We start from the raw sequence: 21,350 nt of genomic DNA on the forward strand, positions 1-21,350 counted from the left end.
TAATTGCTGGATAGCATTCCATGGTATGGATGGACCACAGTTTAACCATTTATCCATTTAAGGACGTATAGGTTGTTTGTATTTTTCAGTTCAAATAAAGCTGCCCTAAACATTTATCTGCAGGTTTTTGTGTCTTTGAGATAAATGCCTGAGAGTACAATTGCTGGGTTGTATATTGTTGCATGTTTTGTTTTCTAAGAAATTGCCAATTTTTTTTTCTAGAGTGGTCGTACCAGTTTATATGTCCACTATCAATGAGTGATTTAGTCTCTTTGCACTTTTATGGTGATATGATTTATTTTTTTTCCTGATAATTGTGTAGTGATAGTTCATTGTGGTTTTACTTTACCTAATAGTTAACCGTGTTGAACCGTGGTTATTTGCAGTCTGTGTATCATCTTTAGTTAAAAGTCTCTTCATTCCTTTTGCCCATTTTCAATTGGATTGTGTGCTTTTTTACTGTTGAGTATTGATAATTTTTTTAATATATTCTAGATACTGTTCCTTTGTCAGGCATGTAATTTGCAAATATTTCTCCTCATCTGTGGCTTGTCTTTTCATCCTCTTAATGAAGTCTCTTACAGTGCAAAAGTTTTTATTTTCGATGAGTCCAATTTATCAGTTTTTATAGATCCTGCTTTTGGTGTCAAGTTTTGCCTCACCCTAGATTTAGAAGATTTTCTCCTCTATTTTTTTTAAAGTGTCATGATTTTCCATTTTATGTTTAAGTCTATTTGGAGTTAATGTGAGACTTATGTCAAGGGTTTTTGTTTTTGTTTGGAGATTTTTTGTGATTTTTTTTGCCCTCTGGGTGTCCTGTTGCTCTAGCACCATTTGCTGAATAGGATGTCTTTCCTACATGGAGTTGTCTTTGCACCTCTGGCAGGAATCAGTTGTACATATTTGTGAAGGTCCATTTCTGGATTCTCTTCTTCTATTCCATTGATTTATGTGTCCATCCCTCTGCCAGTGCTATGCAGTCGTGGTTACTGTAGCTAGATAATAAATCTTAAAATTGAGTAGACAGATTCTTCCCACTTATTCTGCTTTTTAGAATTGTTTTAGCTTATTCTAGTTTTGTTGCCTTTTCATGTAAATTTAATTTAATTTAATTTAATTTAATTTAATTGTCTTTCTAGGGCCACGCCTGTGGCATGTGGAGGTTCCCAGGCTAGGGGTCGAATCGGACCTGTAGCTGCCAGCCTACACCACAGCCACAGCAAGTCACATCTGAGCCGTGTTTGCGACCTACGCCACAGCTCAAGGCAATGCTGGATCCTCAACCCACTGAGCAAGGCCAGGGATCAAACCCGCATCCTCATGGTTCCCTCCCTTCTCCTCTTGATTTTGTCTTTTCGAGTACTCACTTAGATGTTCCCTTGTGGACTAGCAGGTTAAGGATCTGGTGTTGTCACTGCTGTGGTGCAAGTTCAGTCTCTGGCTCAGGAACTTTCACATGCTGCAGGCTCAGCCAAAAACATAAATAAAATGAAGTCTTCACTTAGAGAGTGAAGAGAGTAGTGGAGTGATTGGGCTGAGCCTTATTTCGCAGCCTGCCATACTGCAGCAGAGAAAAGCCTTTCTCCACAACAGGGCAGCTTCATTTAGTCAGAATACAGAATATGCTGCTTATTAAGAGAACTTACAAAGCTCTGAAGCAAATAAATAGTTTTAAAAACTGTGTTAAGGTCTTATATACATAATAACAAATGATTTCATTTGAAGAGGTAAGTAAGAATAATTTTACAGTAAATAAGTATTACGGCATCAGTAATTAACTTTTAAGTTGGTATCAGTTAAGCATACGTGGGATTTCCCTCTGAGGTGGTGCCACATTTACTAGCATCTTTTATGTATGCATATCAAATACATGTACAGCTTATGTTGCTAAGCTGATGTTTTAAAAACAAATAACTTTTGTATGGAATTGGTTTTTCAGAAGACTCTGAACACCTTTTCTGAGGTATTTAGGTATCTCAGGTACCACTGAGATTATTTTGGTAAAGCCCTAGTGACTTAATGAATGTTACGTCAAAGAGGCATTGCATAAATATGCTCTACTGACCTTTAAGAACATTGAATATAGGCGTTCCCATCGTGGCTCAGTGGTTAATGAATCTGACTAGGAACCATGAGTTTGCAGGTTCGATCCCTGGCCTTACTCAGTGGGTTAAGGATCCAGTGTTGCCGTGAGCTGTGGTGTAGGTTGCAGATGCGGGTCAGATCCCACGTTGCTGTGGCTCTGGTGTAGGCCGGTGTCTACAGCTCCGATTGGACCCCTAACCTGGGAACCTCCATATGCCGAGGAGCGGCCCCAGAAAAGGCAAAAAGACCAAAAAAGAAAAAAAGAACATTGAATATATTGTTAGATTTCCGGCAACTCATAGTCAGTCTAGTGCAACAGGTAATTTGACTGTACCAGAAGAAAGTTTATGATTCTGCTGTAGTTGATTTTGTTGCTGTCCCTGCTGTTGTATGATTATTAATATTTTATCATAACGAAACTTACCATAGATTTTTTTTTATGAAGTGTGGCAAACTGGCAGGTCACAGGAAAATATGAGGTAGAATTCTGAAGTCATTATTTAATAATAGTCTCTCAAGACTCTTAGACTTAGGTGAGTCTGTAGATAGATAATCTTGTTTTAGCATAAGCATAGTTAATATCATCATTCACTTGCTGTAAGATTTACTTAATGCAATTCCAGTCTGGCTTTATTTTTTTTTTAATCTAAGTGATGTGTTTAAAGTTTAAGCTGTCAGAAGTCTGAATATTCATTATTAAAAGCAGGGATTTTCAAGTTAACCCCTGCTTTTTAAAATGTAAATTAATACTACAAATTTATAGTTACAAATTTAAATTTTGTGTTTTTTTGTAAGTGCTGGTCAGGATATCCAAGGAACAAGCGTGATTGCGAATCTTCCCTTTCTGATGCGACAGAACCCTGCTGAGACACTTCGGAGGGTCTTGCCAAAAGTTAGAGTAAGTTGCTGTGAAATATGCTTTGAATTTACCTTTTTTTTTTTTCCCCCCAAGTAGTATGTTGTCATTGTCAGGAGAAGATTTGAGAGCTTTTGATGGCTAATATTTCGTACCTAATTATTGAACGGAGGAAGTATTATGATAAACGTTTGGAATTTCAGTGAAAATATTTAGGGAAATTAGCTGATGGAAATGGAGAAATCTAGATCTCAAGTTACAAAGATTTCTTTTATCATTTTCTCAGTAGACTCATTATAATTAGTCTAGCTTTGCAGTAGTTCAGAAAAAAATCTTAGTCTTATAAAATCATAGCTATCTTACTTGGTGTTCTCTTGACTTAAATACGTATTAATGGTATTTCTACAACATTGACAATCAGTTTATCTAATAGTCGTAATAATCACCCGTGGTGACTACTGAAGAATCATCAAAGATTGAAGGTTGTGACTCCTGCAGTTTTAGTTTTATATTTAATTCCTAAATTCCTTCAAAATTAGTTTCTGTGCTATAAACAAAATATTTGCTCTACTAGAACTTGCTTTTCTCTGTTTAGTATTTATTGTTTATTAATAGATAATACTAAGTATTTAATATGTGCCGTTTATTATTTATTTGTACCATGCATAAAGCACTGTTCTTTATTAGAACTTGAATGAACAGAACAGATGGTGTCTATGTATCCTCAGGGAGCTTAACCTACTAATGGGGTCGGGAAGGTTACATGCTAATGGAGATTCTGTTTGCTAATAGTTTTATAGACTTTGCTTTGGCTTTCTGTCCAGTTTAACTTTTTTGTAATTTTAATTTATATATATTTAAAATACTGTCATTAGTAGCATCTCATTTGGGTTTTATTTTTAGGTATATATAGCATGTTTCCAGTGGTTTAGATTTTTACAAGATGCCCACATTTCTATGCAGGCAATGTGAATTTTTCTTTCTTTTTACTGATACAGTGATGAACTGAGAAGATGTTTATTTTAGTATTGCATGTGATTTAAAAGTGAATGAAGCTTTTTCATATCTGTTTTTGCCAAATCATTCTGTAACGTCACTGGAATTAAGTCTACAGAGTCTAGGTTTAACTCCCAGTCAACTTAAGCGATATTAACTGACCTAAGCTTGTTAGCATGTCATCTGGAAGTACAGTTAAACAGTAGTCGTAAGGAACAGGTGGTTAGGCCCTCTTGACCAAGGAGGTATTGTACACAAGCAGATTAGTTTTAAAGCTAAAAATATTGGGCACGCTATACATTCTGTGTTGAGCAGGCTTAATTTGGGTCACAGCATGCTGAAAGTTCAAAGTTTCGTAAAGTAAAAAAAGAAGATGAATGGTAGTTTTAGAGGTCTCTAAATTATTTTGAAAAAAATGCTTTCCTAATGAGTTCATAACAAAGTTAATAACTCCTGAAAAAATTATATACTCATATATTGAGCATATTTATGTGAAGAATCAAATTTTGTCTGCTGAAAACTGTATAACGGAGCGTTGTAGAAGACAGAATTTTATTAGGCTTTTAAAGTAATTAAGTATAATTCATAATACAGAGGATTAACTGAATAAATTTGATATTAAAATGTGTACTATTGAATAGATAAGAAAGTCTTTATTGCTGAATGATTTCATTCATTTCTTTCTTTTTTTTTCTTTTTTAGGGCTGCACTGGTGGCATATGGAAGTTCCCAGGCTAGGGGTTGAATCAGAGGGGCAGCTGCTGGCCCACACCACAGCCACAGCAATTGGGGATCTGGGCCACATCTGTGATCTATACCACAGCTCATGGCAACCCTGGATCCTTAACTCACTGAGCGAGGCCAGGGATCGAACCCACATCTCATGGATACTAGTCAGGTTTATTTCTGCTGAGCCACAGTGGGAACTCCTTCATTGATTTCTTTAATTAGTCAACAAGCAGCCATTTATTTAGGACTCTTATTTATCTTGCCCTGTACTAAAAATGGTAGAAATCAGTCCCACTTTTAAGATTCTATATCAGGAAAACAAAAAAGACTACGGAAAACAAAGAATAAGCATAGGAGAGGATTTAATTGTGTGATTTTGACTTTAAAATTGCTGAAGTAAGCAAGCAGTTATGGGGGCAATAATAACAACTTTGACAGAGGGTTTAATATAAAATGTAGGTAGCTAAACATTTAAGCAACCCACGTCAAATGATAAAACCTAGGTTTTTGAGCAAATCATTTGAAATCATGGTATTCAGATATTGTTAAAATTTATTGATACTCACAGCACCTTCTTTAATTCTGCTTTACTTCTGTGAGTTGTTATTTTTAAGTGATAAAAGTATGACCAGAATTGCACAGAGCCACTTTATTCACTTTTGCCATGGCCATCGTTTCTTAGTTCATTTTTATAAAAAAGCAATCTTGTGTCTTAAAGTGAGCATTTAGTAATAATGGCCTTCTCATTCATTCATAAAATATTTCCTGAGTTCCTCCCGTGTGCCAGGCCCTGCTCTAAGCTCTCAGAAAATAGAGGTGAACAAAACAGAGAACTTACCTTCGAGGAAGTTTCCAGAGGGGGCGACAGACCCTAAACAAGTGAGTGAGGGTTAAAGAACAGGATAGAGTGACAGGGGTGGGGACGTGTTGTGGTGGTGGTGGTGGTGGTGGTGGGAGGGCACCAGCTATGCATTGATGGTTAAGGAAGCATCTCGAGAAACTGAAAGTTGAAGGGATTGGAGGGAACAGCCATTTGAAGGGTCAGGAATGAATGGTTCAGGCAGAGAGAGCAGAGAGTTTGGCGGATTTGAAAGAGCTAAGTGTGATTGGAATCCAGTGGGTAGGGGTGGGTCGTGACTTGAAGAGGGTTTAGAGGGACGATCAGTGACAGAGTGACAGAGAACGCGAGAGTTGTTCTTTCTGAGGATGGTGCAGAGCCATTGAAGACTTGAGGCAGGTCAGTGACTTACTGCCTTGACATTTTATAATGATCCTTTTGCTGCTTGTGTGGTGAGTGCATTGAATGGGACAGTTAGGAAGCTGCAGCACTAGTCCTTATGATGTGTGAGGGTGGCTGGATTAGGGCAGCTCTTAGGACAATAGGGAGTGGTGGATAGGTCCAAGATAGGTTTACTGGGATAGAATGAACTTCATGATGGATCGGATGTGGGAAGTGAGAGATGACTTCCAGCTTTCTGGTTGGAGCTTCCATATGGTTCTACTGCTTTTGAGTATCTTGGTTGATAATTTATTAAGTCTATGGGGAAAAATAGTTTGAACACGTACTAATGCTTATCTTCTGTGAATGATTTAGAGAATTTAAAGATGTTAATGATAAATGTTTTATGTAAGAAGTTCATTCCCCCGATTCTTTTCATATTTATAGCAGTGGTACAAGCGGCTTTTAGCACTCACGCTGTGTCTTATCTTTACCTTAAAGAACATCAGATAAAGTGATGATGATTTTTCTGACCTTACGTATTATAAAATTTCACCAAACAGAACATTTTTATTTCTGTTTTTGTTTTGTTTTATTGTGTTTGCATTTCATCTTTACCATAATGTATTAAGTGAAAAATGGTCTTTAAAATAGGTTGTTTTAGAGATGAAGGAATTTGATAAAAATAAAATGGCAGAGAATCAGGATTAGAACTGAGCTAATCCGTAGTACTTCTAGTTTATTTTCTAAGTTTTACCCATGGTGGATGATGAATGATAGTGCAATCAGTTCACTCATCTCGAGTTTAAATTTAAGTGAGAATCCAGAAAGGAAATATTTTGACCTCCATTCCCTATCTAGATATGAGACACTTCTAAATAGACAGTTGACCCTTGAACAACATGGATTTGGATTGCGTGGGCCCATTTGTACTTGGGGTTTTTCAGTAAATGTGTACTGTAATATGACACGATCTGAAGGTGGTTGAATCTGTGGTTGCAGAACCTGGGATACAGAGGAAGGACCAACGGTAAAGTTGTTTGTGCATTTTCCATTGAGCGTAGGCACCGCTAAACCCGCATTGTCCAGGGGGGTTGACTGTAGCTGTTTTATCTCTTTGATTTGATTTAATCCTAGGATGTCTTTTGAAAGAGGAAACTTTTTTTCTCCTGTGGTTCTTACTGTGTTTTTAAATTATAGCTGATTTACAATGTTGTGCCAATCTCTGCTGTACAGCATGGTGACCTGCTCATGCACATATATACATTCTCTTTCTTATATTGTTTTCCATCACGGTCTGCCCCAGGGGGTTGGATATAGTTCCTTGTGCTTTATATAGTAGGGCCTTATTGTTTTTTTTCTGTGTATTCTATTGATTAAGCTTAAATTCTTTTCTACAATATATTACGTTCAAGTAATATGAGATGTTAGATTTCATATTTGTCTAGAAATTAAAGAATTTTTTTCAGGATAAATTTCCAAAATACTGCGGTCCTTTATAAAATTTAAAATAGTAGTGAAGTAATTATGTAATGTCAGTGACTCCTTTATCGATGAAGTGCAAAAGGCAAGTCTCTACCTGTTGAGTTATTGGATCTTGTTATTTTTTTTTTTCTTGCTTATTTGGGGAACCCAAATGGATGGCATGAAATTGTCTATTAGAAAATGTGCAGTGTCAGGAACAGATAAAAATAAAAAGCTGACATTTCTTGAGGTTTTCCGATGAGTCAGGCACTGTACTCTGTCAAACCTTTTAGAGGTTTTTATCTCTTTGGATGCTCATGGGAGTTCTGAAAGGGTTATTCGATAGAGGCAGAAACAGCTTAGATGAGTATCTTGCCCAGTGTCACAAAGCTAACAAGTGCTATGATTAGGTTTGAATGGGGCCTGACTCCTGGGTCCTCCCTCTTAGCTGCTCTATAGCTTCCTGGTTAGTTAATCTTGACTGCAACAGATTTAGTACGTATGATTTTAGTCCTTAAGCCTTAGTCATTTCTCATGTGGTTATTGCAGTAGCTGCCTCACTGGACCTGTTGCTTCCACTTTGCTGCTGGGAGTCCACTGAGCCAGACAGATCGTTTATTTGTTTATTTAGGAACAATCTACACATTATTTTGACAGATAAAATTATATATATTTAAAATATACATTGTGAAATGATTACCCCATCAAATTAATTAATACATCCTCATCCTCTCACAGTCAATTTCTTTCTTAGAGAGCTCTTTTTATTTATTTATTTATTTATTTATTTGTCTTTTTGCCTTTTCTAGGGCTGCTCCTGTGGCATATGGAGGTTCCCGGGCTAGGGGTCTAATCGGAGCTGTAGCCGCCAGCCTACGCCAGGGCCACAACAACGTGGGATCCAAGCCGTGTCTGCGACCTACACTACAGCTCAGCTCACGGCAACACCGGGTCCTTAACCCATTGAGCAAGGCCAGGGATCGAACCTGCAACCTCATGGTTCCTAGTCAGATTCATTAACCACTGAGCCACACGGGAACTCCAGAGAGCTCTTTTTAAAGCATCAATCCTATCTTTTTTTCTTGAATGAAAACTACTTAAGTAGGCAGAACAGTGCTCTCCCCCCTCCCCACCAAGATGTCACATCCCAATCCCGGAAGCTATCACATGTACCTTATTTAGAAAAAGGTTTCGTAGATGAGGTTAAGGATCTCAGATAGAGAGATTATCCTGGATTATCTGAGGAGGCTCTATGTGTCATCACTGTATCCTTAAAAGAGGAAGGCAGGCGTGGAGGAGAAGGCTCTGTGTAGATAGAGGATGAGATGGCATTGATGCGGCCACAAGCCAAGGATGCAGGAAGCGCAAGTGACTGAGCCCGCTTAGTGCCTCTGAGGGAGTGTGGCCTTGCCAACACTTTGATTTGGGCCCAGGGATCCTGATTTAGGACTAATGGCCTCCAGAACTGTGAAAAAACACATTTGTGTTGTTCTAAGCCACTCAGTTTGTGGCAATTATAGCAACCACAGGAAAGTAATATAAGTAACTTATTTCAGATGGAATAAAACTCCTTGCCATGCCCTTAAATGACCCTGCCTAGCTTTCTGACCGCTCTGCCCACTGTTCTTTTCTCTTTCTTCTGTAAGGGTAGAAGCCTTGTTGGTCTGACTTATCACTGTATCCCCAGAATCCAGAACAGTGATTGGCAAAAATAGGCACTCAAAAACAATTTTAAATGTGTATTGATTGAATTTAATATGCCAAGGCCCTAAGTGTCTGCCTGAAAGAGCTATGGCACATTGGCCTGATCCACTAATGGTGTTCCTGGATGAGGAGTAAAAACACGCTATCGGTGGAGTGACCTACTGCTGACTTACATTTCTAGACAGACCTTTTTCTTTTTTTTTTGGAAGCAGTGGGAGAAAGATACATCATAGGAAAAGGATAAAAGAGACATAATTAATCAACAGGAAACTTGATCAGTTGTGATCAGATGTGGTCTACCAGTCTTTTGATTCTGAAAAGATTCATTAGTTCTACTTTTACTAATTTTTGCATGACTTTATGTTCCTTTATAGAAATAATGGAGAAATATTTTGAGTTTCTCCCAATCTGATCATTTGAATATATCTACTGAATATAGGTAGATTTAAAAAAATTATTTAAAAACTTTTATAGACAGCCTTTGCTATGTAAATAAAAATGTTTGTTAATGAAAGCTTAAGTTACCTTTTAAGTTCCATTTCAAGCTGCGCAGACAGGTAGATACCAATAATAACGTGAAGGAGACTTTACTGTGAGCAGGCCCTCTGCTCAGCGCTTTAGACACATCCTTTGAAACTTCTCACAGCAAATGCCACACCATGCATCTGTCCTCATTTGATGACTGAGAAAATACTGGCTTAAAAATTCAGTGTTTGACTATAATATTTTGTCAAAGTATACAATTATATAGTTTATTCAGTGCACTGAGGAACTAAAGAATTAAAGAGCACAAGTAGGTGATGCAAATTGCTTTGTTCTTTGATTTTGCTGTTCAAAAACAAAAGTACCCGTCTTCCTCACTGTAGGTGATGTTTTCTGAGATAAGAGTTTTGAAAAAAGCGGAAGGATTTGGCAAAGGCAGTACACTTATAAGCAGAACATGTTGTTCCAGGCTCCCTAGAGGTTATAAAAAGCCCACAACAGAGTAGTACTCTGTGGACAGGCTAAGCATTTTGGGACAGTCCGATGTGAAGGAAAGTGAAGAAAGTGAAATTATTCCTATAATGTAACATTGATTGGAAAAAAATCATCAGGGTCAGAATTGATCTTACAAGGAATTTTTATGGGATAGGAAGCATAAAATTAGTTAACTTACATCCTTCCAGTTCACTAAGAAAAAAAGGAGTAGTAATAACCAAAGGAATTAGGGAGCACGGACAGATGACATAATGACTCTTTCTTTCATGGTTTACAGCTCAAAAATAAAAGTACATGGAGCACAGTGCATTTTGCAAATAATGTCTGTGTTATATCTTTTATGTATATCCCTTTGTGTTTAAGGGAAGAGTAGATTAATGTCATTAATTATTTGACAATTTTAGTAAATTTGATGAAAACCCTGCAACAAATTTTTTTTTTCTGTGCATATAAAAAAGTTACATGAGCTAATATTCTTAATAGATTTAAAAATATAGCCTTTCAGTAAGATAAATTCTAGTGGAGACCAGTGTTCTTACATGTGCTTAGTCATTCAATCATTGGTTATTTTTATCCTGCCTACAATAAAAATGAGCTGGAACTTCTGAATTTCTTAATTAGAAAATCTTCTATTTCTGTGATAATGGGATCACCATTATTACTTGAATATTGTTTGTGATTTTAGGCATTTGGATGCTACAAAGAGGGTACTTTGTGGATATTTTCATCTACAATCCTTGCCAAACTTTAAAACAAAAAAAGATGTTCACATAGTCCACTGTCATCAAGGTCTATCATGTTTGATTTAAAACTATGTGGATTAACTAGCCTTTTGGCAATGTGGTGAAGTAGATATTCTAGAACATATCTCAAAATCAGAAGATCTAGAAACCCTAGATAAAGTACAGCAAGCATTCTTTTATATGCATGGTTACGCTTGTAAGAGAGTAAGGATGAGTCAGGGCTTAGAAACAAAATAGTCAGTTCCACAAGAAGACGAAACTCACATTCTAACAGCAATGGCTTATTCACAAAATTCACATAATCGTAACTTTTCTTGAGCCCATCAGGACTGATTACAAAGCACCCAAGTGAACTGTATTTAAAAGAACTCTCTGAGGGAAGATGGAACATGGGGACACTGAATTTTGACAAGAGAATAAGAGGAAGAAGTGGCCACCACCTACAATTGTTAGGAAAAAAATCAGCTAAAATTTTGACAAGTTTTTAAAGTTTGATTTGTGGGCACGTATCAATTTGGAATAACTCAGAGTTCCAGATACAAAGGAACCTTGCACTAGTGAGCTCTTCTCCACAGGCGCAGGTGTGGCAATGACTGCTGCTGGGGGACAGGGGACACAGCACTGCCCACTTCCTCACAGTGACATGCAGGACATTTCAGCAGAGAGGGAACTATGAAGGAATCAAATGAAAACGCTAGAAATAAAAAAGAATGATATCAGAGATGAAGTATTTCTGCAGTGGGCACAGCTGGGGAAAGAATCAGTAAACCTGAAGGTAGAAATTATCTAAACTGAAACACAAAGATTAAAAAAATAAAAAAATAGAGCATTCAGTGGTTTTGAAACAGTATGAAGTGATATCATATATGTAGAATTAAAAGTCTCAGAATGAGAAAAGAGAGAATAGGGAAGAACTATTTGAAGAAATAATGGCCAAGACTTTTCTGAGGTTAATGAATGGCAACAGGCCAGAAACACACACACTTTCCTCCTAGGCACATCATGATCAAACTGCTAAAAATGAAAAATAAGAGACTATCTTGAGAACAGCCAGAGACAAAAGAAACGTTACCCAAGAGGAACAAAGGTGAGAGTTAAGCAGACTTCTGGTCAGAATACGTACAGGCCAGAGGACTGGAATGTTGTATTAAAAGTACTGAAAGTAAAAAAGCAGAAAGAAAAAAAAAAAAGTCAACAGAAATCTATATCTAGTGAAAATATCTTTCACTAGAAATCTATATCTAGTGAAAATATCTTTCAAGTATCTTTGCATAATACTATTTTGTTTTTAGACAAACAGAAGTCAAAATAATTCATTGTGCTAGACCTACACTGCAAGAAATGGTAAGGGAAGTCCTTTAGGCAGAAGTAATGTAATATCAGATAGAAACTGGCTATACATGAAGAAATACGGAGCTCCAGAAATGGTAAAAATTAGGGTAAATGTAAATGAAATAACATTCTTCCAGAAAACAGAGGATAAAGAACTTCACAAGTGATTCTATGAGGCCAGCATTATCCTGATGCCCAAATGAGACACATGTTACAAAAAACCCTATAGATGCCTGTCTCTCATGAACTTAGATGCAAACAGCAAATCCAATTCAGCAGTATCTAAAAGGGATAATATATCATGACCAATCATGGTTTATCTCAGTAACTTTGGGTGTTTTAAAAGTTCCAAATATAATCAGTATAAGTCCTATCAACACACTAAAAACAAACCAAAAAATACCACTATCTGATCATCTCAGTAGATTTAGGAAAAGCATTTGACAAAATCTAACATCATTCTTGGGGGAAAAAGCCCCAAACTTCAGTATACTAGGAATAGACAGGAGCCTTCTTTGTGAAAAACCTACAGGTAACATCATACTTCAAGCTGAAAGACTGAATGCTTTCCCCCAAAATCAGGAACAAATCAAGAGTGTGCACTCTTTACTGTGTTGTTTTCAACACTGTACTAGGTATTCTAACTAGTGCAGTAAAGCAACAAAAAAGAGTGAAAGGCCTCCACATTGCAGAGAAAGGAGTTAAACTGTCTTTTTCTATCAGACAACATTATCATCTATGTAGGAATCTACAAAAGAAAAATACTTAGAACTATTGAATATAGAAAGGTGGCAGGATACTATATAAATATACAAATAAATTATATATCTACACATTAGGAATAAGCAATTGGAAACTGAAGTTTTTCTTAAACTATTCAAGTATAGTAGTACTTAGGGATAAATCTGATAAATGATGTGCTAAGACCTGTATACTGAAGGCCGTAGAACATTACTGAGAAAAATAATAGAACTAAGTAAATGGAAATACACACCATATTTATGGATCAGAAGGCTCAATATTGTTAAGATGTCAGTTCTCCTCAGGAAAAAAAATCTGTATATTTAAGGCAAAATGATAAAAATTTCACGTTAGGTGTTTTTTTTTTTTTGTAGGAAATAAGTGTATTCTAAAATTCATATGAAAATGCAAAGGACTTAGAATAGGCAAAACAAATTTTGAAAACAATAAAGTTGGAGTTTTTATCACCCGATTTCAAGATATAATTTATAGCTATAGCAATTAAGATGTAATTCTGATATAAAGACAAATCAATGGGACATACAGAGAATTTTTTTAAAAGCCCACAGATAATGTGCCCAGTTGTTGTTTTTTTCTTTCTTTCTTTCCCTTTTCCCCCCGCCACATGGAGCTCTTGGGCCAGGGATCAGATCTGAGCTGAGCTGTGAACTAAGCTGCAGATGTGGCAACGCCAGATCCTTAACCCATTGTGCTGGACCAGGGATCAAACCCACGTCCCGGCGCTTGCAAGATGCTGCCAGTCCCTTTGCACCACAGCAGGAATTCCCCAATTGATTTTTTTTTTTTTTGGTCTTTTTGCCTTTTCTAGGCCTGCACACGTGGCATATGGAGGTTCCCAGGCTAGGGGTTGAATTGGAGCTGTAGCCGCCAGCCTACGCCAGCGTCACAGCAACGCGGGATCTGAGCCGCGTCTGCAACCTACACCACAGCTCATGGCAATGCTGGATCCTTAACCCACTGAGCAAGGCCAGGGATCGAACCCACAACCTCATGGTTCCTAGTCAGATTTGTTAACTGCTGAGCCACGATGGGAACTCCCTCCCCAATTGATTTTTAACACACGTACAAAGGCAGTCTTGTGGAGAGGATAGTCTTTTTAACAAAAGAGTGCTGAGTAAGTTGAGAAAAAGGTCTATACTTGGTAAAATATAGAAAAGTTAACCCCAAATAGGTCATAAACTAGAATGTTAAAACTGAAATTATAAAAGCTTATGGAAGGAAACTAAAGAGTAAGTCTTTGTGACCTTTGGATTAGACAAATATTTTTTATATATGACACCAGGAGCATGATCCATAGAAGAAAAATTTGATAAATTTTATATCATTCATGAAAGTGTAAAGTTAAGAGAATACAAAAAAAGTCATAGAATGGAAGAAAATATTTCTACATCACATATCTATTGATAAAGGATATGTGTTTAGAATACATAAAGAACTCTCAAAACTCAATAATAAGCCCAGTTTTAAAAAGGCAAAAAATTTAAACTGGTACTTCACAAAAGATTTCTGGGTAGCAAATAAACAAGATATTCAATATCAATCATCATCAGATAAATGCAAATAAATTTATGCACTTGTTAGAATGTGTGTACTAAAAATCCCAGACAATATCAAATATAGACAAGAATGTGGAGCAACTTAAACTCTCATACTCTGTTGTTGGTGGAAACGCAAAATGCTACAACTACTTGGGAAAAGAGTTGGGCAGTTTCTCAGAAGTTTAAATGAATACCTGTTGAATCACTCAACCACTTCACTCCTAAGGATTAAGAGACATTGAAGCAAGTGTTCTTAGAAAGACTCGTATATAGTTGTTCATTGCATCTCCATTTGTAATAGCCAAAACTAAAAATAATCCACATATCCATCAAGAGATGAATGGATAAACAAATTGTGGTATACCCATATGATAGAATACAAACTAATCTTTAGGTATTCGGAATCCAAGTCCTTTGTTAGTTATGTGTTGAAATTCTCCCAGGGAAAAAAGAGGAACCACATTACATGCTCTCATCTCTGGGTTTCGGTTGTCTCTTAGATTTTGGGTGAGTCATTTTTTCCCTACCTTGTTGGTTTTCATGTGCCTTTGTGCAGATGATTTTTGTATTTTGTCCAGTTTTTAAAATTGTTCTTGGTGTTCCTGTCATGGTGCAGTGGTTAGCGAATCCAACTAGGAACCATGAGGTTGTAGGTTCGATCCCTGGCCTCGCCCAGTAGGTTAAGGATCTGGTGTTGCCATGGGCTGTGGTGTAGGTCACAGACACGGCTCAGATCCTGTGTTGCAGTGGCTCTGGCATAGGCTGGTGTCTGCAGCTCCGAGTAGACCCCTAGCCTGGGAACCTCCATATGCCGCAGGTGCAGCCCTAGAAAAGACCAAAAAAAAAAAAAAACAACCCTAAAAAGACCCCCAAAATTAAAAAATAAAATAAAATAAAATAAAATTGTCCTCATCAGGAGAGCTGATTAGAATTACCTGCCCTGTCCACTGAAGTTCCCTTTCCTTGTATTTTTCCTTTTGATTTAATCTTGGAATGACATTACCCCCCAATACTTCTTTTTATATATCTGCGTATTCCCCATCATTACCTCTACCCTACACAGATCAATTTTGATTCTTTCCTAGAGCCGTGCTAAGAATAATCCAGAACCTTAAATGAAATATTCTGCTGAAATACTTGTGATAGATCTCCTTTTTAAACTTTTTTCAACACCCTCCTCTCCTCTTTTTTAAAATTGGGATGAAACTTTTCCAGTAGCAGATCTCCACTTTTGGTCTGTGTTTGCCCTGTAGGTAATCTGTCCCCATACGCTTGACTTTAAATATCTCATATATAAATTTTATCGATTCTTTATTAATCCTCTTATTTATAATAGACCTTTTCAGAGTATCAGAACTGCATATACAACTCCCTGTTTGTAATCTCTACTTGGATGCCTCAGAGTCATTTCAAAGTTAACAAGTTCAGGAGTTCCCGTCGTGGCGCAGTGGTTGACGAATCCGACTAGGAACCATGAGGTTGCGGGTTCGGTCCCTGCCCTTGCTCAGTGGGTTAACGATCCGGCATTGCCGTGAGCTGTGGTGTAGGTTGCAGACGTGGCTTGGATCCAGCGTTGCTGTGGCTCTGGCGTGGGCTGGTGACTACAGCTCCAATTTGACCCCTAGCCTGGGAACCTCCATATGCCACGAGAGCGGCCCAAGAAATGGCAAAAAAAAAAAAAAAAAAAAAGACCAAAAAAAAAAAAAACAAGCTCAAAACCGAGCTCCTGGTATTTCCTCTTGACATCTGGGCTTCTCTAGTTTTCCCTATCCTAATGGGTAACGTTGTTCTCCACCTGGTCTTCAAGCCAGGATTTTGGTCGTCATCCTTGATATCATCTATTCTTTTCCTACTTGTTCATTCAATCCTGTTTATTTTATGTCTTAAATCTGTCTTGAATCCATCTACCTCTCTCCAGCCACTCTACCTCCACCCTGGTCCAAGCTACTATGAAGGTTTGCTCAGTTCATTGTAGTAAATTCCCAAGGGATCCCCACCTGCTACCTCCCTCCCATTCCAATCATTTTCACCATGTTTCAGTCATTTTCACCATGCTCTTTCAAAGCATTTAAAACTGCAGTTTGAATATTCTGTTGCTTAATGCAGCTCAGGCTCTATGTGACTTGGGTTCCATCTGTTTCACTAGCCCCCGCCCCTCCTCTCACTCTGTGCTCTGGGCGCTCTGACCTTTCAGCTCCTTGAATCCATGCTCCTCCTCACTTCTCAGTGCCAGAAATGCTTACGTGCCTGCTCCTCTAGCTTCGCCAGCTTCCTTTATCCTAGGTGGTGTCGAGTTATTTCTATCACTTCATGCAGGTCTGTTGTCACCTCTCAATGATCCCTTTCCTCAGAGGCAGTCAGCCCACCCAGAAGGTGCGCTGTGGCATCTTGTATTTCTCATCCTTAGATTTTTACCCCAGTTTTAATTGCGGGATGAACAGGTACGTTGTTGCATTGCTCCTTGCTAAGTCTCCATGCTCCAGCACAGTGCCTTGAAGGTAACTAAATGAATATTCATTCAATATTTGAAGGCATATCATCAACAAGAGTCCCTCAAAGGTAGGCAACCATGTCCCTGACTTTCCTCCAGTTTCCCAGAATACTTAGTATGAATGTTGGTACTTAATAAATAGTTGCGAGTGAAATTATAGTATCAGAATTAGATTTTTCATTGGGCTGCTTTAGAGATTAGGATAGAGGGGGAAAGGTACTATGACTGACTAGAGAGAAAGGAAAGCGTGCTTATAGAATTTGCTGTACTTTCCAATGCTGAAACCCTGAGAAAACAGTGTATAATTTTTTCAAAAACATGTTTAAGTAAATATGTCTGCAGTGGATCATTTGAAATGGTTACTTACAGTTCTTGCGTCCATTAAATAGTTCCCTCTTTGATAAGCATATCCTTTCTTTGCAGTGTTTTAAATTACTTTTTAAGCCTAAATTATGAAATTACCCATGATTCTAATTAATTACGTGTAAAAATGACTTAGCAGAGTAGTCCAGCTCAAACCATGGTCTTGAAATGTGTTGATATGGTCAGGTGTTTTCATGTTTTTGCATGGCCAGATACTTCACTGCACATTTGTGGTAGTCATGTATGTGATAGTTACTATTGGTATTGGTGTTTCTTTTAAGGAAAGAGACCTCTGGGATTTTTTTTTTTTTTTTTTTTTTTTTTTTTTTTTGTCTTTTTAGGGCCACACCTGTGGCATATGGAGGATCCCAGGCTACGGGTTAAATCAGAGCTGCAGCTGCCGGCCTACAACCGCAGCCCCAGCAACGTGGAACCTGAGCCGCGTCTGTGGCCTACACGATAGTTAACGGCAACGCTGGATCGGATCCTCAACCCACTGAGCAAGGCCAGGGATCAAGCCTGTGTCCTCATGGATGCTAGTCAGATTTGTTTCTGCTGAGCCACAATGGGAACTCCCATCTTTGGGATATTTTTATGTGTACTTCCTCATGAACCTTGCTAATCACTGAAACATGGATTAAAAGAAGAGTAAAACACACCCTTTTTATTCCTGTCTACTGTCTCCACTTTATTTCCCCCTTTTCCTTCTCAGATTTGGATTTTCAGGGCTCTCAATAGTTCTTCCTGCCCTTAAGTGTGGAACAAGGCAATCAGTGTAGGGGAAAGAATGTGATACCGTCTTAGTTGTTAAAGGTATTTTAGAGTTGGCAAGATCCAGTTACTCATATTTAACTCAGGTTTAAAGTCTTTTCATAAATAGTGCAATTTATAGTGAAGAGAGCTGTTCACTGTTACTGTTAGTTACTAAAAATTCTCATACTTAGGACCTCAAAACCCCATATTTTATGTCCTAGGTTTTCTGTATTTTAATATTGAAATCCCTGTTATTTAATTTCAAAATAACCAGTGATTTTATCTCTACAAAATATACAAAGATACTTTGTAATTTTAGGGCTCCTTTACTTTTAACCATCAGTATTTTTGGTAGACGTGTTTACCAGTTTTATTTAATAAGGTTAGTTTCCAAGTGTGTGAACCCCAAATATTTGCCTTTCAGAGTAAGCCAGTGATTGATACCTCTCCATGTTGTATACTGTAAAGAGAACTACCTTTTTGATGCATATGATGTGGGTTTATTGGAGACAGCAGTTTCCCTCTCAGCAAGGACTATATTATTGTGTTTTACAAAATGCGTTCTTACACCATTCATACTAAAACTAAAGAAGGAATTTAAACACAGAAGTGTCTAGTACATTTTCCTTCTTTGAGTGGGAATCTTTTTTTTTATAATTTGGAAATGTACCATTAACTCATTTATAAAATGTCTCGTTTCATTTTTGAGGAATTCAAGTTGGAATGCCAGCCATACAGTAGTCTGTAAGAGGAGCGGTAACTGGCATTAAGACATGCGCTTAAGCAATAGAGGAATTTACTTTTCAGTGTCTTCCAAGGTCCATGAGAACGCACACTTATTTACCCAGAGGGTTTGGATCTCACTGTGTTTGTCCAGAGGGTGTGACTGTGGAGGAGAACACCAGCTGGTAAGTATCCCACTCTTACTGTATTGTGTTTCAGAAAAAAAAAACTGTCTTTAGAAATCAATTGGATTTTAGCAGTGATAAAATCTCTTAGTCTGTGCTGGTTTCTTAACAGTGGACAGTCCCAGATGTTGAAGGCAGCACAACAAGAGAAAAACCCAAATCCTGATAAGACTTGAGGATTTTTCGAAAATTAAATGCAAAATAGTTGGGGCACATGTTGCTGCGGGAGTCAAGACTAAGTAATACAGTAAGAAGATAAGAAGTTGGAGAGCTTCTCCTGTTCTTCCTTTGCATAAAGTTTGCAAACGTACACAACCCAGGACTTTAATGACTTTTAAGAGGGGCAGACTTCCATCTCTTGGAACGTAAAACAGCAGCCTCGTGTGAACTGGAATGCACATTGTGGCCCTCACAGTTTATTTAAATATTTCTTTGCAAAGTGCTTTCTGTTTCTAAATAAAAGCTGTGCCTTCTGAAACCTGTGAGTGATGTATACCGGCCACATCAAATCTTTTAAAAGCGTTTTCCAAATCTAAAATTGTTAGTGTGGAACTAATGTTTGCTTTGGAAAGAGTCACACGGGCGTGTGGGAAGGTTGATTTCAGAGACCAGTTGCTGCTCTGCTTTACGCCTTATCGTTCCTTCTCTTTTCCTTTTAGCCAAGAACTCTTTAGATGCAGTTGACTGTTGGTTGGAAAAGCATGTCAAATGACATTTGTGTGTGTGATCCAAAAGTTTAAAACACAGCACAAATCAGCCACCCTAATGTGTGAGAAGTTTTCTGGGAATTAACCCTACCACATAAACATCTGCCACAGCAAAGCCACTGCCAGGTCTCTGACACAACCACATACAGACTCAGGACTGATGCAGGCCATGCCTTCATAACTGATGAATGGAAGTGCAGAGTTTGTGAGGAAGAATTCAGTGCTTGGCTTTGGCATCAGGCAGACAAAGGGTCAAATCTTAGAGTTGCCAGTTACAAGCTGGCTGGCCTTCAGCAGAGTACTCGACAGCTCTGAGTCTGTTTCTTCTGCTGTAGAATGACATATGTTACCTCCTAGCACGATGACTGGCTGTGGTCCCACTGCGCTGAATCAAAGACTCGGGGTACTTGGTGGAAATCTTGGTTACAGAGATACTGGGGTTGGGGGTGGGCAGGGCGGGTGGGGAGATGGCAGGAATATCTCCTTATTGACATGATAGAAAGAGAATTAAGAATGCATTTCTATGTGATCCATTTTTGCTTTGCCTTGTGTCTAATTCTACCAATCCCTAATCTTTAGGACTCACTTCAAAATCTCTTGAAGCCACCTTTTAGGAGATGTGGAAAAGTGTGTGAAGGGAGAAAGCGTCAAGAGCAGAAAGTTTAGGTGAAAGGGTAAGAGCTATTCAGTCATCCAGCACTTACTTACTGAATGCCTGCCGTGTGCTCTAGGAGTTGGGATATGTTAGTGAACACAACAGACAACAATTCTGCTGTCCTGCAGCTTATGTTCTAGATGTGGGAGATAGGCCATAAGCATTGAACATGTTGTATGTTGGGTGATGGAGATGACGCACCTGTCGGGTCATGGTGAGGGCTGGGGCATGGGGCGGCTTTCGGTTTGAAGCAGGATCATCAGGGAAGGGCCCTTTGAAAAGGCCATATTTGAATAGAGGCTTTAAAGAGGTCTGGGAGCCAACCATGTGGAAATCTGGGAAAAAAAGGACTTGAGAACAGATCTTTGTAAGTCACTGAAAGGATTTTGACTTTTCGTCTGAGTGGGTTGGAAAGCCACTGGAGAGTTTTGAGCAGAAAAGTGACATGATCTGACTTTTTAAAAAGGATCTCTCTGGCTGCTGTAGAGAGTAGATAATAGAGGGGGCAGTGATGGAATTGGGGACTAGTTAACAGGTTATTGGAATAATTCAGGCTGGAGCTGATGGTGGCTTGGATTAGAGTGGCAGTGGTGGAGGTGATAGGTGGTCAGATTTTGAATCAGGATCGACTGGTCGTTTCATTATGGTAAGTGAAGGACTGAGAGGCATTAAAGATGGCCCCAGAGTTCTGGGTTGAAAGCTGGAAGGTCAGAGTTGTCCTTTATTGTTGACTAAGATGAAGAGGTTGGAGGAGAGGAGCAGGTTTGGGGAGAGAGAGTTCAGGTGATGAGGGGTGGTATGGAGGAGATCATGGGCTGTACGTGGTCATTATTTAAATGCTCAGTTTGCACAAGTTGGTAAGTCATAGACATTCTCTTTAAATGCTTTAAGCCAAATCTCTAAGATGATGATGCCATAATTCACATTTTATATATTAGGAAATCATGCAGAAAAATTAATTTTTCTAAGATCACAGATATGAAACTTTGTTTTATGGCTTCAAATTCCACATTGTTCTCCTAACTTTATTGGTTATAAAATATGCATACAAGGGAGATTCCAGGAAT

General features: G+C 38.2%; 1 protein-coding gene across 18 annotated transcripts in view; it reads left to right on the forward strand.

Moving 5' to 3' along the window:
• PPP4R4 (protein phosphatase 4 regulatory subunit 4) overlaps positions 1–21,350 on the forward strand; it is a 111,961-nt gene that overhangs the window by 38,420 nt on the left and 52,191 nt on the right. For 7 of the 18 annotated variants that reach the window (XM_084970104.1, XM_084970105.1, XM_084970109.1 and 4 more), the window contains exon 3: positions 2,881–2,983. In XM_084970104.1, coding sequence (XP_084826230.1) covers positions 2,881–2,983 — 103 coding nt within the window. Of the gene's footprint in view, positions 1–2,880; positions 2,984–5,453; positions 5,546–18,722; positions 18,922–20,207; positions 20,303–21,350 lie in introns of those variants that run through there. The other 11 variants (XM_084970102.1, XM_021099655.2, XM_021099656.2 and 8 more) reach the window with 6 other exon arrangements.

This window comes from Sus scrofa, chromosome 7 (assembly GCF_054392235.1).
Source record: "Sus scrofa isolate SSC_HxYL_T2T_F1_AM1 chromosome 7, Sscrofa_HxYL_maternal_Yorkshire_Landrace_v2.0, whole genome shotgun sequence".
Classification (NCBI taxonomy): Eukaryota; Metazoa; Chordata; class Mammalia; order Artiodactyla; family Suidae; genus Sus; species Sus scrofa.